A 17669-nucleotide genomic window follows, 5' to 3' on the forward strand; every position below is an offset into this window, starting at 1 on the left:
TATATATATATATATTGTACATATTATTAATTGCATTTGTTTCATCTTAATTTTTTTATCTTTCCTGCATAATAAAAAACATATTAGTTTAGAAATTTATATAATGTCATATAATTTCTCTAAAAATAATTCTTAAAAAATGCATTAAATTGGAATTTACCAACTCCCCACACCTAACTTTGCTTGCCCTCAAACAAATTATGACTCAAAGATAAATTAAAATTTTAAAGAGGAAAAAGCAAATAACATAAATGAAATTCACCTAAACATCATTATTGAATTTTCCAATTTTGGTAAGAGTTTTTCTGAAATGTTAAGACTAAATCAAACATATTCTACATTATGTCAATTAAGTAAGATTAAAGTGTGTGGTTAACCCTATTGTTTCTAAGAATCAATGTCTTAAGACTTTCTTCAATCAATCCAATTAATTATTATCATTCATAAAATTTCACTTTTATCAAAGAATATATAGATTTATTTTTCTCAAATACTATGAATTTTTTTTTTTTAAATTAGACAATTATGCTTTTTATTCATGCCATTTTTTTTCTTTTCAATTTCATCTAATTGCACCTTTGACTTGACTATTAGTGCAAGTAATCCTCAAGTTACTCACTGAAACAACATTACACCTCAGCTTTCACCTGACTGCGAGTGTGAGTAACCCCCAAGCTAATCAATGAGGTTGTATTATATTACACTTTTAATTCTTTTGACTAAGATGTTAATTCCTTCTTTTTCTTGTCCCCTAGTTCATGAAGTTTTTATTCCCCAGTTATTCTATGTTAAGAATTTAGTTTACTTCAAATTAGACTTAACTTTTTAATTTTGGTCCATCTCAAGACACATAAACTTCTTCACAACAGGAAATTCTTGTGTCAAAACTAAGGAACACCTTTAGCCTAGCAAACATAGTTTCAAAGTTTCAATCTAGCCATAACAACATGCTCATCACTAGGTCTTGCTCAAAAATCTAACACAACAGTGGCATTATAGGATAAACTTCAAACATGCAAATCAAGTAAAACACGTAATCCTCAAAAGTGCTCTATTTCTTAAGTGTTTTTTCTCTTTCAACAGACATTTGTCCCTCATGTCCAAGTTCTTCGTTCAACTCTTCATTAGTCGTGAGAGTGACAATTTCAACCTCCTTTGGCTTGAACTCAATTTTAGTGGATGATGTATATTGAGACGTTTGAGATAACCTAAAAATTCTATTTTACATCAAGGTGGTAAGTCTCTCATTGATATCTAACTTATTTTGTTGCTTTGAAATTTGAAGATGCATGCATGTATGTAACCAATATTCTACTTGGAAGATTAGGGATCATATTGATCCTTATCAGGTCATATCTTTAGTAATCCTAATAACTTCTTATTAGGCAATCTTTACTACAAGTCACAATATTGACAATGAGTAGTCGTTAATGTCGTTTCTAAGAGTTTCTAATTTAGCCTCTAGTAGATATTCACATATTATTTTTCTCTTAGTTGTGATTTGAAAATCAACTGCAAGCAGACTTCGACGAGTGCAGATGAAAAGTAAAATCAAAAATAAATAATAACTAATCAAAAATAAATCAACTGCAAGCAGACTTCGACGAGTGCAGATGAAAAGTAAAATCAAAAATAAATAATAACTAATCAAAAATAAATCAACTGCAAGCAGACTTCGACGAGTGCAGATGAAAAGTAAAATCAAAAATAAATAATAACTAATCAAAAATAAATCAACTGCAAGCAGACTTCGATGAGAGACTTACATCAAGGTGGTAAGTCTCTCATTGATATCTAACTTATTTTGTTGCTTTGAAATTTGAAGATGCATGCATGTATGTAACCAATATTCTACTTGGAAGATTAGGGATCATATTGATCCTTATCAGGTCATATCTTTAGTAATCCTAATAACTTCTTATTAGGCAATCTTTACTACAAGTCACAATATTGACAATGAGTAGTCGTTAATGTCGTTTCTAAGAGTTTCTAATTTAGCCTCTAGTAGATATTCACATATTATTTTTCTCTTAGTTGTGATTTGAAAATCAACTGCAAGCAGACTTCGACGAGTGCAGATGAAAAGTAAAATCAAAAATAAATAATAACTAATAAAATTAATAACAACTTAATAAATTGATAAATATTTTTTTTTTTTGCTTTTTAATAAAAAAAAAGTGAAAACAAAATTGAGTTAATAATGATATTTTTAAAATTTTAAATAATTTAATAATAGTAACAACAAAATGTAATATGAAAATAAAGCAAAAAAAAATGTCTAAAATTTGTTGCGTGAAAACACTTAGAGCAAGTGTACTATATTGCGGAAGTAGTATAGAAGATTATTGTATTCACGAGAATTGATTAACAAGTATCAAACTAATTAAAATTATTTATTATTTAGACCGACAATAATGATTTAGTTGTTACAATAACGAAATAACTAATAACAAAAAATTTAGAATAAAAGTGTAAAGTTTGAGATTTATAGAGAGAACATAGAGTCACGGTTTCATATGTAACTTTGATTACCCCGGTTCTAGTTCTATTCAGATTGCTTTCTTTTGATTCAACCTTGTTCTAAATTAATTAAACCATATTCTGCATAATAAAGAATAAATTAATTTAGAAATTTATATAATGTCATATAATTGCTCTAAAAATAACTAATAATATTCCAAAAAAAATAATTAAATTGGAGTTTATCAACTCCCCCACACTTTACATTTGTTGTCCCTCAAGCAAATTAGAACAACACATTTTTCTTACAAAAAAAATTTAGAATTTTTTAACAAATAAATAAATAAATATGAATTTTTAAATTTTGATGCCAAAAAATTTATATTTAATTTATTTTTAATTAAAAACTACTAAAGTTTTGTGACAAAAATTCTTGTAATGTTTTAAATAGACGTGAAAAAAAATTCACATTTCGGAGGTACAGATGATTTAGACTTCGAATAGGGATAAAAAACGAGAAAACCAAATTTTTGGACTAAAAGGTTAGAAACTTTTTAAAAAAACTAAAATTAAAATTTTAAAAATTTATTTTACATAATAAATAGTAAAATATTATATTTTGGTTCAAGTCTTGGGTGATTATTTTAAATATGCGAATTAATTTAAATAATTAAATTTATAGGAGCAAATTTGAAAGCATTTTACGAAGTCAAACACCATTTAAATTTTCAATGTTTCACTTAATTGACACATCAGCTTCATTTAGTAACCATCACTCATACAAGGACAAATTGAGAAGCATTTTACAAAGTCAAAGACCAAATTGCAATATTCAAATATTTAGAGACTAATTAAATTGGGAGTTTTCTACAAAGTTTGGTAATCATTTTGGTGTTTACTTTTTAAAAGTACTACATTTGTTTATCTATTAAAAATAAATTTTGTAATTTCACATATATTAAGTGTTTACGATGACTTTAGTCAACTGAGAATCTACCAAATTCAATTACAAATAAATATTTAATCAACAAACTCTTAGATAAGTTAGTTAGTAACCGAAGTAATTTAAATGGTAAAAAAAAGACTTAAGTTTTAAATTGCGTAAGTCAAATTACTGGAAGCGTAAATAAACAATAAATGGAAAGAATTTTGAAAATTTAAATGTTAAAAAGTAAATGACTCGAAAAGGAACCTCTTAATTAAAATGACTTACAATTAAACAAATTAAAGACTTACAAATAGAAACTTTGCATCAAAGTAAATGAAAGCAAGTAAGTGATAAGAATGTAAATAAAAGTTTGATTTCAATTATCCTTCCAAATATACTTTCTTTTGATTTTAGTTTGTTATTTTTTTTTTTGTTTGATTTATATTCTTGCAAATTTTAATAAGTTTTAAAAAATCTTTTATAGATTTTTTTAGTAAAAAAATGATGATATGACTAATTTTAGATGAGGTGTTACATAGTGACTGTATAATTGTTGACTAGACAATATTTAATATTTAAAATTAAAACTCATTTTATTAACTCATTTAATTATTTAATTAAAAACTTAAAACTAATTAATTAATAAACCAATTAAATAATAAAAACTCAATAATTTAGTCTTCAATAGAATTTTTTTTTTAATAAAAATTCAACAACCTTCATCTTCAATCTTAATTTATTCATCTTCAAATTACAAATTATCATATTTTGATCGAATAATTATAATTATGGTCCGTCGACGTTTATCATAAATATTTTGCCATTAACATTAAGAAAATCAAATAATACATTTAATATGTCTATTTTATATATGAATACCTTAAAATGACATTTTATTTTATATATGAATGAATTCTATACTATGATATTTTGTCTCAAGAGATACTTAATAATATTAATTAAAGTTATATTAATTTGAAAAGAAAAAAAAAACACTGTGATATTTTGTCTCCAGAGATACTTAATAATACTAATTAAAGATATATTAATTTGAAAGGAAAAAACACTAACAGTCTATTTAGTGAAAAGATATTAATAGTGTATTTAGTTATAATCAGTAATAATACGTAATATATTTTTATTTTCACCTATTTCGGCTATCAGTAGGATACAATTATAGTGGCACTTAATCTTCTATACTTCCTATATCTATATTTATATTATATAAAGGAAATATATGATTTTGGTATGTCTTTTTTCCTTTCAATTTTATACTTCATTTGATCTATTTTATTTATAATTTTTTTATTCTCTATTTAATTAAATGATTTAATTTTTAAATATCTATACTTTTATATAAATTAATATTAAATTTTGATAAAAAAATTTTTAATTTAAACTATTTTATTTATAATTTTGTGGTTGTTCACCAATTAAAACAATCATATAAAAATTATCGATTTTATTATTTTCATCGATAAAGTGGACACACTGTTATATAAAAAATAATTTTAAGATCTATATCGCCACCTTCTATTATTGCCACTACTATCATTGTAGTCGTACGATCTTGTTCTATCCTTTCATTTTTTTTAGCTCTTCTTGTTATCTCGCACTACTTTCTCTTAATTTTTTACATTCATGTAATATCTTAATTTCCTTTTATTTTTATTTTCATAAGACATCGTTAACGTATTACAATTATTATATTACTTTTTTTTTTATCATATTTACTTATTTATTTTTTAGATGTAAATTCAATATTACTCTTCTAAATAATTTTTTTTAAAGAAGAGAATAGTATCTCTTTCTATTTTATTTTTTTGTCAATAAATAACATTTCTTTTATCTTGTGAAACTTCCACCTTGGATTGGCCTCAAAGGGATAAGGATCATTTTATTTTGTAACCTCAAATTATTCATGTATCCCGCAAAAGGAAAAGCCATAAAATATTCTCATAAATATTAAAAATTATAATTTTTTTTCTATTTCATCATTTAAGTTTGTCGGAAGACAAGTGAGTAACAAGTTTTTTTTTTTTTGAATTTTTTTTAAATTTTTTCGGTATACAACTTACATTCCGAAAGACTTAAAAAAAAATTCTAGTATAGAACGTCATTTTCGAAAATCTTTTTTTAAGTTTTCTTGAACTACCAAAAAACTTATTTCAACCTTTATGGAACACATACAATACTGAAAAACTTATTTTGACATTTCCATAAGTTACCCAAAAACTTCATCCCACAAATTTTCCGGTAGTTGTTTGTAATTTTGTTTTTAATTTTTTATTTCATTACTATTTATTTAATTCATTTTATTTTAACGAATTTTTTCCTAGTGGGTGTGGGTGCTAGAAGAAGAGACAGCAAGATAGTATGAAGAACATGTGACGTTGAATCTTCGTCCTATGGATGTTGTTCCAAAAAAGGTTCGACTAACAACATCCCAAAGAAGACAACAAATTATAATGGAAGATGATGACCTGGGAGAGCAAGGTCATATATCTATTTCTGAGGCTGATATTGGTATACATGAGGAGGAGCAAGCTATGGTACATGAGGAGGAAGAGAATACAGTTATACATGAGGAGAGACATGTACATGAGGAGGGACCTGTACAATAAGAGGGTGGGCTGACACGATATCTTAGAGGACCGTATGATTTGTCCTTCCTTACGCGATACCTGTATTAGAGTGACATGACATACTTGTTAGTCGTTGTGGTTCCCAAATGCATCACTCGATTTGTCCATGCTTCAACAAACCTCTGCTTATGAGGAGTCAACCAAGTTTATTTCACATAATCAACAAACATTTGATTATCGACACATGATTGCTCAAACGTGTGCAAGCGCTTGATATACTCTTTTTCATCACTACAATAAATAATGTCTCTCCACATATTCAATACTAATTCTTGTCTAGCCTTTAAGACATGTTGCTTGCATTTTTCTCCAACATTTTTGTTGTTATGAATCGATAAAGCAAATTAACAACATGTGAAAATACAATATCAACTGCTTTCATTAAAGCAAGATCTTTGTCTGTCACAATTACAAGAGTAAATTTATTTTGTGTAACAAACAGTTTTCTTAGTCTCTCTAATGTCTAACATAAGTTTTCTTGCCGCTCACCCTTCAAATAAGCAAACCCACTACAAATGTCATCTTTGTTGATGTCATACCAACAATTTCAAGTAATGATATTATATATTTATTAGTTTTGTAGGTGTTGTCCATAATCAACACAACAGGAAATAAATTCAACAATTTCACTAAATCTAGATGTGTCCAAAAAATATATGTCACAACATTTGAGTCTTTCCGCTTTCTATTTCAACACACATATTTTGTATCTTCAATTAACTTGAATAAATGTTGCATTTATGTCTTATGACCTCTCACGTGCAATCAAATTATACTCCTTTATTTATAAATTTGTGAGATCTTAGTAACATTGTTCTTATCCCCGTTTTGCAATGAGAGTAATATGTGCCTCAATGCAACATTATACTTTGTCAAGTCATGAACATGTTTTTTCTCTTCTTCATTTAAACGTTCAACAAATGCATGCCCCTCCAAAGTATCAGGTAATTCATGGTTGTGAACTCCACAAATTATTTTAATTGTCCATCTTGAACCATCATTTAATGGTTTTGATGTAAGCTTGAAAGGACAACCACACTTTTTTGTTGACCTTCGAGTTAAACTATTAACACACTTGTATTTTCCTCCTTTATCACAACATAATATTAATTTATTTCTCCTCCCTCTATGTCCTGTCTTTTTATCTAATCTTCTGATGATAACAATCACTTTATTTTTTATACCGATTTCTCTAGCCTAATTTATAATAATCACTTCTGTGTCAATCACTTCTGAAATAAATTATAATAATTAATTACAATAATATATTTTTACAATATTAATATTAATTATAATTATTCATACTTGATCTGTGTCAAAAATTTTGATAGTATCGACGCATGTTTTATCACATAATAGTAGCAATTTATGCATATTTGTTAAAATTTATAAAAAAAACAATTAAAATAATAAATTAAAAAAAATTTGTGTACTTAAAAACTTGTGAATTTTTTTTTCCAGTAAACCCCTTTTGTATCGGAATTTTTTTTTCAAGATTTCCGATAATTCAAATTTTTTCTCTTCTATACCGAAAATCTTTAAAAATATTTTTCGGTAACTTCCGAAAAACTTTTTTTCTAGATCTAGAAATGTTGAAATGGTAAAAAAAAATAAAATTTGAATTAATAAAATAATTATAAAAAAATTAAAGGGTAAAAGAGATAATGAGCACCAATTTGTAGGGTAATAAGTAAAAATATTGGTGAAGCAATTAAAGGGTAAAAGAGATATTGAGGCCCAACTTGGTGCTCCACTAGAGGGTGGGCCTCTCGACCCACACATGGGATTGGGTCGTTTAAGTTCAGTATAATTAACCCTATACTCCTACAACCTGTGCTTTTACCCCCTAAACCTATTTAAACTCGATTTTACCCTTAACGATTTTAGAAATAAAAATACTTCTATTGTGAAGACGGTTCTCACCTCTCACCCTCCAGGCTCCAACCAATTTTCAGGTATACAACATGTACCGAAAAATTTATATATTAGGATCGTTGGTGTTCTGGGAATTTTAATAATTAAATTTCCTGTTCATGTATATACTGAAAAATTATAAAGTTTCAAAAATCTAAATTTCATAAATTTGAATTTATGTAGTACAACAATTGCATTTTGGAAATTCAACAATTAAAATTTTTAGAATAAAAATAATTCAATTGTCAAATTTTGATACACATTTTTAACTAATTTACTTTTTTAAATGAAATATGAAGGAATAAAGTAAAGAGGATGTATTATATGTATAAAATTATTTTACATCGACAATCAATTATAATTTGTCACGATAATAAATAATTAGATAATTGTCTTTGACCTAAAAATTATATAATATGGTGTGACAGATTAAATGGTCATGATTGAATGACATGTAAAGTTATTTTACATTATGAGTGTATCATTTTTAATGTCTAATTATTATGCTACCTTGTTTTCTTTTTGTATTGAGTGATTCATCTATAGTTTTTGTAGTTCTTTTCATTGTTTAATATTAGTTTAATTGTACTTTTAATTCTCTTATTTTATCATGTACATAAAAATCGTCTTTTATTTTAAATTCGAATGTTTTGGCCCATGAAATATCTCAATTTTTATAGTTTTGATCTCAATTCAAATTTTCTCTTTATTAGTGGTAATGTGTCACATTCTTAAATTATATGGTCAAACCAATTCAGTTATATTTGAGAAAATATCATCTATCCTCGTTAGAGTTTTTGATCAACTTTCAATCGTTGATTTATAGTGGATCACCCGTGAAAGTGATACATCATTGCATTCATCAATTATTTTTTACTCAAACATGAAGATTTAGATGCTGATATTTTTGTGTGCCTCAAAATGTATTAGAACATTAATGTTGTTGAATCTTGACCCAAAAAAAAATTGTTGGACTTTATTTCCCTTTTAGTCAAAAATTTAGATTATTATGACTATTAAATTGGGAACTATATGATTAAAAAAAACATGAATGTTGTCATAAATAAATTTTAATTCAATGAAAAATTATCTTATTTTTTAATAATAATAATAATAATATTTGATTAGTAAAAATATGAAATAATATAAATAGAAATTGGTTGAATGTGATGATAAAAATAGATAATATATATATATATATATATTAATATCAACAAGTTGCAATTACTTTTGAGTTTTAAGTCAATAAAGAGTAAATATTTAATAAGTAAAATATTTTTAGGAACTAATTTTTCATTACATTGGTATCTATGAATAGTTAATGTTAAAGTATTAGAACGTTATATCTCCCTAAATCCTATTCTAATTATCTTTTAAGAGATAATTAATACTATCGCCTAACCTTAAACGAAGAAAACAAGTAGAATTTTTTTTTTAATATAATTAGAAATATCTCGTCAAAAAAATAAAAAATACGGTTAACAATCTAAAAATATTATAATATAAAAAGGACAAGAAAAAACCCAATAGATACTTATATTCATTGAAAGAGGTAGTGAGGATTGTAGTTGTTGAGTTACTTGTTTTGTTGCTGATTTATCAAAACTCATACCTGATACCTCATTTTAAGTTTGGTCCTTATCTTCCAAGTTTCAACTTTTCCAACTTTTCAACTTTTTTTCTTTTCATTTTTTTTTTCTTTTCATTTTTTTTTCTATTCCTTCTATTCTTTGCGTACTTTACATTTTCTCTTTCTCTCTCTAACTATTCAACAACAGTATCTACAACATTTTCCATAAAGCACTATCAACACTCAACACACATTCCCTTTTCTCTTCTCTCTTCAAAATCCCCAAATTACTTGCCCTAGATTCTCTCTCCTCGCCGATTTTGGATCCTCGATTCCATAAAATTCTCTTCCTTTGTTCTTCCATGGACTCCGAGGATGATATGCACGATGCTAACGACGTGGAGTCCCTTGAAGACGATGACGATTTCTACAGTGGTGACACGGAGGATGCTTCCATGGATTATTACAGCGATTACGATGACGATGCCGGTGATTACTTCGATGATGCTGATAAGATTGAGTCTCGTCGCCCTGAGGTATATCTATCTCGAATTTCATTCTCACTTTTTTTGTAATTCATTTTCGATTTTATTATTTATTTATTTTTATAATGTTGTTTATGTGAAGTTAAATTGGTTACTGAATTTTGATAGTGTTCGGTTTAAGATCAAATTTATTTAAAAAAATCTTTATCTCTTACCCCTTAAAAAATTTGCTTTCGTTATTAATGGTGGTTTGATGAGCTTCATTGAAGTAATAATCTATTGCTACATTGAGATATGAAATTGGTTTCAATGGTTAGATCACGTCTTTATTATTATTAAGGTTGTTGTTGTTTGTTATATTTATGAAAATGGAAATGATATTTTTTTGTTCTTTTATGTTGGTTTAGAATATCAAGTTGCTATATGTGTTTTCTGCAATCATTTACCAATTTCGATGTAACTGACTATGGATACCTGATTGGGTTTCAGCAAAATTTTACCATCTTGAAGGAATCCGATATCCGAGTAAGACAGGAAGATGACATCACTAGAGTAGCAGCTGTTCTTTCTCTATCAAGAGTTTTTGCAAGTATACTACTTCGTCACTACAATTGGTAAGTTCAGTTTTTTAGGCCTCATTTAAATATGTTTCTTATTGTCCTAAATTAGACGATGTTTTCCTAAGGACAACTATTTGAATTTTATTTGTTTTTCATCTCAACATTTATAAAAAAGAGAGTTTTTTAGTCCTTAAAACATGTGTTTTTACTTTTAGTCCCCGTGGAGGATTTAAAGCATACTATTTTATTGAATGTGTGGATTTAAAATGAATTTGATTCAGATAAGGACATAATTAAAAACATATCATGTTGTCAGTTATCATTATCAAAAATATTTTGAAGAACTTTAAACATCATTGGTTGCTATTTATTTCATTTTTGTGTCTCTGTATGACACTGATCATACCATCTTCAGTGTTTCAATTTTCAAAACATTATTTTAATATGCATGATGCATGAGATTTTTGCTGCTTACCGTATACCTGTGTTAGAGATGAATAGTTGCTGCTTATTGTATAATTGCGTAAGAGATGAATTGGTGTTGCAGGAGCGTCAGTAAAGTGCATGATGCATGGTTTGCTGATGAAGAGCGAGTTCGAAAAGCAGTTGGCTTGTTGGAAAAGCCAGTTGTACAGTCTCCTAATGCTAGAGAGGTGAGATACAAATGGCTGGGTTTTAAAACTGTTTGATAATGTTGCTGGCTACTATTTTGTCCTGCAGCAGGGCTATATTTCTATATAACTTTTTTTGTCTTTGTTTCTTATGTGGCCAGCTTACATGTGGCATCTGTTTTGAAAACCATCCTCGTTCTGTGATTGAAATGGCTTCTTGTGGTCATCCATATTGTTTCACATGCTGGGAAGGTATGCCTTGTATTCTGTTCCCCTCTTCTTTTGTTAACTCAGATCAGATTTGGGCATTAATCTGAAATATGGCCTTTTTAGTATTTTGGGTGATAGAATATGCAATTTGGTGCAAGTTTCCTCTATCCTTGTTAAGTTTTTTTTGGTAGATATAGCTTAGTTGACTTGCTTTTGTCGGTCTGTTTCATTTAATCCTTTAGATATTATGCGTATTGTTTAGTTAGTTTCGTGTCTTTTCCTTCAGATTTTGTCTTTCAAATCACATTTTCTGTCCTTTTTTCGGCATGCTAGGATATATCAGTACATCCATTAATGACGGTCCTGGATGTTTGATGTTGAGATGTCCTGAACCCACTTGTGGTTCTGCTATTGGTCAAGATATGATTAATCTATTAGCATCTGAGGAAGATAAACAAAAGTATGCCCGTTATCTTCTTAGATCTTATATTGAAGATAATAAAAAGGTATGCAATTATGCATTAAATATGATTTATGACCTGCCAATTCAATTCCATGTGACTATATGTTCTCCATTTTTCATTTCTATCATGCATTGATATTTCTTTACACATTGAATCAATCGTTTGACACATTCATTATATCCTGGACAAAGCTAAACTTGTAAACTGGAATATAAATTCCTAAATTTTGTGATTAATAACCTTCACTACTTTTCTAAATATTAATTATGACCTGCCGATTTGAATCCATGTGACTATATGTTCTCCATGTTTCATTTTCATCATGCATTCATATTTCTTCACATATTGAATCAACCAATCGACACATTCATTATATCTTGGACTAAAGCTAAACTTGTAAACTAGAATATAAATTCCTAAATTACGTGATTAATAAACTTCACTACTTTTCTGAAACATGATCAGTATTTAATTATTTATATGTCTCACTCTATGATTGTTGTAATAAACTTATTTCTTGACTTCTTTTGTTTTCTCTAGTCAAAGTGGTGTCCTGCTCCTGGTTGTGAATATGCAGTTACTTTTGATGCTGGAGGTGGAAACTATGATGTCTCTTGCCTCTGCTCATATAGCTTTTGTTGGAATGTAAGTTTTGCATTGGTTGTTTCTAATTATTACAGTATTAGATTTTAGAATCTTGTTTATTCGACTGACTGATGTGACTGTGTATCTACAGTGCACTGAGGAGGCTCATCGTCCAGTGGACTGTGGCACTGTGGTAAAGTGGATTTTGAAAAACAGTGCAGAGTCTGAAAACATGAACTGGTACAGATTTCTAAGAGTTTTGCTCTTACAGATTTCTTTTATTAGAAAGAGCAATATGGTATTCTCTCGAGTTGCAGATCTCAAATGTTTAAAATGGATACTTTAAATGGAGAGTATTTGAGGGGTGAAAAACTATCCAGATTTTCATGCTTATATCAAATTGAATGTTAGTTAAAGGGGTTTGAGTCGTCATTTATAAAAATAGAAGAAATAAAACACAGAACAGTGATGCACTTAATGTTTGAAATTAATAATCCATGGAATATTGAGATTGTACATTCTCTTGGTCTCCTTCATGATTCTTGATTTGCCTCCATGTATTGAAGTTCTCTGTATTTCTTTAAGCAGTCATGGATAAATTGTGGCTTTTTGGATAGTTGAGATGTGAGAACCTGAGCTGACTGATAATTTAATGACTTTCAGGATACTTGCCAACTCAAAGCCATGTCCCAAGTGCAAGCGACCAATTGAAAAAAATCAAGGGTGCATGCACATCACATGCACTCCACCCTGTAAATTTGAATTCTGCTGGTATGGATTTTTTTTTCTTTCTGCCTCAACACAATTTTTAATCAAATTTTGTTGCATGCTACTTTACTTGGATAAGGATCTAGGACCTGTACCTGGTATGCATATGAGAATGTAATAGACAATTTTTTAAAATAAAAAATATGGGTATGGTAAAATAAATTTTACATGAAATATTTTTGAGAAATACATTACTTCCATAATATACAATACATAACATATAAAAGGAGTGAAATACTTACATTGTTATGAAAGCATAATATAAGAAATTAGAAAACTATTGTATGAATCAAACTCAGTATTGAGGAATAAAAAACACTTACCAAATGGGTCCGATTGGGCAAAAATGGACGGACAAATGAGAAATAGAGAAAAGGAAGGGAGAACACAACTTTTACTGAAAATGTTGTTACAGAGAAAACAGTTTAATTAATATCAAGCCATACCCAACTCTACCCTTGAAGTGTCCAATTGTACCCAAGTCAAGTACCCTTTTTACTTTATTTTTTTGTAATATTTTAATATGTGGCAGGCACGTACCTAGGTGCACCAGTGTGTACTGGTAATGAATATGTACCAGGTATTTGTATGACTCTCAAAATTTAATTATTTAAGTCCCCATACCTAACAGGTTGCAAGTTTTTCTTTTCTTTTCCCCATTATCATTTTTTTGAAGGTTGGATCATGTGAAAAGTAGGCTGATTTTCTTTCTTGGGGAGGAAATTTGAACAATGAATATTTTTGGGGTGCATTAACATACATTACCCTATTTTCAAAAGAATTGAGCTCATGAGTTTAATTCATTTAATCTACTTAGGCTATGCCTTGGTGCTTGGTCAGACCATGGTGAAAGAACTGGTGGTTTTTATGCTTGCAATCGTTATGAAGCAGCTAAGCAAGAGGGAGTGGTAAGAGATGCGTGCTGAAACTTTTCATGATTCAAGTTTCAGGTTACAATTAGTTCACTGTTCTGTCCACATCTATTTGGATAATGATATCTTCGTTTGAACTAAATTTTGTTGCATGTAGTATGATGATACCGAGAGAAGAAGAGAAATGGCGAAGAATTCATTAGAGAGATACACACATTATTATGAGCGGTGGGCCAGCAACCAATCTGTATGCATCACTCTATACTTACTGGTTCAGTAGTCACGTCTTAGGAATCTGTCTTCTGCTATATAATTTCTGAATTATTATTATAAATACTATTTTGCCAGGATTTTTAACGTTTTGATAGCTTAACGCCTAATTTTAAGTTTATTATTTTGTTGCATGGTATTTACTAGTCATATTCTTCTTGCTTATCTTACATGTTCATTGGAGATCAAATTTGACAGAAAACTTGATGTAATTACACCTAACAACTTACGCTTTTATGAAAGTTGGTCCATCTAAACCTTTATGGGTATTCTTTGATAAGTATTCTTTAATAAACCTGAAGTGCTCTTTGGTGCGGATTTCTTTTTTCAACTCACATATAAGACCATTTAATCTTATATTTCTCCTAATGTTCTGACCTATAGTTTTCTTTGGTCTTTGCTATACTCCTTACTGCTGCTTGCTTCTATAGGTCTTCTCCATGCATACTTAAACTGCTAGGGCGCCTCTATCATTTTTCTACAATAAGTATGACTTATGAGTTTAATCTCCCTCCCTATTTAATCTCCCAATTCTCTCTTTCATTTAACAAGATACCTTCCCCTTCCCTATACTCCCTTTCTCCTCATTGTAATAGATCATAACCTAACCCTCTAACTAACTAAATGAGTAACAACTAGTTAGGTGAGATTACCTAACAATAAGTATTAATGTAGTTTGTCTTCATTCGCTTGCTGTGTCGGTAGCCATCAAAATTCCATTCAACAAAGTTATGAGCCATCTTACACTTTCCTATCTTGACCCCTTATATCATTTAATCTAAAATCTAACTACCTTGCTATTTACCATCCTCTTAAATGCTTCTTTCACCTTAGATTCTCAGATTATTCGGTAGTATGGACAATTTTGATTTTCCTCTTTAGTATTAAGTTTATTCGAATTTAAAAAACAACTGTGTATATAATCTCTATAAAATTTAATTTAATTTTCCTTTAATTGTACATCTCACAAAAAAATGAAATACCTAAAATTAAGGAATGGTATCAATATCCTAAGTAACATAATTATCATCAAATATATAAATACAAAATATTACAATTAATCGGATATCTGTTCTGCGTGGACAAGTGGTATAAAGATTCTTGTTTCTCTCATTATTATAATAAGTTGAATTTCAATACATTGTCAAGGACCAACTCACCTAAAGGGTTAAGTTGTTACGTAGGTCAATGCAAGTAAATGAGGAATGCTGAAGCTGTTGAGTGAGTTGGTCCTTGACAATGTTGAATTCTTGAACCGATAAGGAATGTTTTGATATGCCTCATTTTTATTATTATAAAATGCCTACTACATGGAGAGCTAACCGGCTAGTTGTTAGTGATTTCTTTCTTGATGGAGATTGATTTGTCCTTGATTCTATATTTTAAACTGTATTGTGTGTTACTATTATATATGCATTTAAGCCAGCATCTATCTAGTTATCTTCAGCTTCTGTTTTAAGAATGTTTCTTATGTGGCTATATTCTTTAATGATATAACACACTCAATATACTTTTTCTTGTCTCGCAGTCAAGGCAGAAAGCTCTTGCAGATCTACATCAAATGCAAACAGTTCATGTAAGTTACATGTTTTGCGTCTTGACAAAAATAAAAACGTTTATTTGGTCATGAATGTCATTTCTAAGGTAGTAGGTTATTTGCCCTTAGAAGTAGGTATAACTTTTTGCTGCTTCTTGCATAATCTATTGTTTATGCTTCTATGGATGATATAATTGCTCATTAATCCTCCACTTTATCTCTGATGTTTTCCTTTTTGAGGGGCAGATTGAGAAGCTCAGTGATACCCAGTGCCAACCTGAGTCACAACTTAAGTTCATAACTGAGGCCTGGCTACAGGTAAATGATTATTTTGGAATGTTTTTGTGCGGTTTCCTTTGTAATGAATTGAGAAGTTTTGACGTGTTATTTTGGCTGTAAGATTAGACCAGCTCTTCCCCCCCTGGGGGGTATTGTTTCTAATGCTGCTGTTATACATTAAACTATATTTTCTGAAGCTGGTCATTTCACAAGATATTTTTTATTTTTAGTAATTTTTGTGTTGGCTTTCATTGTCACTGACAGTGACCACAATTGCTTAAGTTCATTTCAAGGTGAAACAGAAGACTTTCTAATCAATATTTTTTTCCAGATAGTTGAGTGTAGGAGAGTGCTGAAGTGGACATATGCATATGGGTACTATTTACCTGAGCATGAGCGTGCAAAAAAACAGTTCTTTGAGTATTTGCAAGGTTTAACTTCTCAACTTGAGCTTAATTAGAAATGTGTTGTGTTTTTGCTGGTTTCCTCATAATTAATACTCAACTATAATTTGTTTTCAGGTGAAGCAGAATCTGGTCTAGAGAGACTTCATCAATGTGCTGAAAAAGAACTACAACAGTTTCTCAGTGCTGATGGCCCATCTAAAGAATTCAATGACTTCCGTACAAAGTTAGCTGGATTGACTAGGTATATATTGCATTGATTTGTTAAATATTTGCGTTTTGGTCTTGTTTTATTCATATATTCTTTATTTTGATTTCTTGATACATATGTTTTGGTAGTGTGACAAAAAATTACTTCGAGAACTTAGTGAGGGCACTAGAGAATGGTCTATCTGATGTGGATGGTAATGGAGCTGCCATCAGCAAAGCAACAAGCTCAAAAAATGCTGCAGGGAGCAGCAAGGGGAGAACTGGGAGAGGAAAGGGAGCTTTCCGAACCACCATGACCAGCAGAACGTCTGATGATAGTCACTGGTGCTGTGACCATTGTACCTCTACAAATGTCAGATCTGCCACTGTATGCCAGATTTGCAATCAACGTCGATGAAAATTTGGGTTGTCCATTTGAAATACTTGTTGCTGCTGCTGGTGGCCGCTGCACTTAAGGCTGAGATGGGGTTATTACTCACTTATTGTATGCTGGCTCCAATATGTCAAGAGGATGGAGGGATTAAGCCATTGCATAAAGATTTCCCTCCTTGCACTCGCAGATATTTGATGTTTATAGTGTTCTGTGCTGTTTTAACATTTAAGTATGGGGTTTCTGTTACAGGCTTTTGTAACTGAATATCGCAACATAACAGATGCTGGAGATGAACACAGATATTTGTGCTGTTGTTTTTTTCAGTTAGTATAAGAAACCTAGAGATATTTGTGTATATAAAACCTCATGGTTGGTTTGGTCACATTTTAAAAAATCGTGATAAGGAATGAAATGAATCATGTACCATATCACTTGAGATTTGTAACACCTTTGTGAACTTTGTATTGTTGCTGTCTTCACAGAATGGTTGGGCCCTATTTCATAATGCGTCCTTTGAGTCTGAA

At 29.5% G+C, this 17669-nt stretch overlaps 1 protein-coding gene across 1 annotated transcript; it reads left to right on the forward strand.

Annotated features, from left to right (window-relative positions):
- The first annotated feature begins 9671 nt into the window (after positions 1-9671).
- LOC101493018 (probable E3 ubiquitin-protein ligase ARI7) lies at positions 9672-17669 on the forward strand. The gene is made up of 15 exons (XM_004507263.3): positions 9672-10053; positions 10492-10616; positions 11110-11215; positions 11335-11425; positions 11717-11889; positions 12388-12492; positions 12584-12672; positions 13096-13203; positions 14018-14108; positions 14230-14319; positions 15871-15918; positions 16126-16197; positions 16490-16589; positions 16680-16806; positions 16902-17669. The coding sequence occupies exons 1-15, from the start codon at positions 9880-9882 to the stop codon at positions 17167-17169; spliced, it is 1767 nt and encodes a 588-aa protein (XP_004507320.1). The 5' UTR covers positions 9672-9879; the 3' UTR covers positions 17170-17669.

This window comes from Cicer arietinum, chromosome 6 (assembly GCF_000331145.2).
Source record: "Cicer arietinum cultivar CDC Frontier isolate Library 1 chromosome 6, Cicar.CDCFrontier_v2.0, whole genome shotgun sequence".
Lineage (NCBI taxonomy): Eukaryota > Viridiplantae > Streptophyta > Magnoliopsida > Fabales > Fabaceae > Cicer > Cicer arietinum.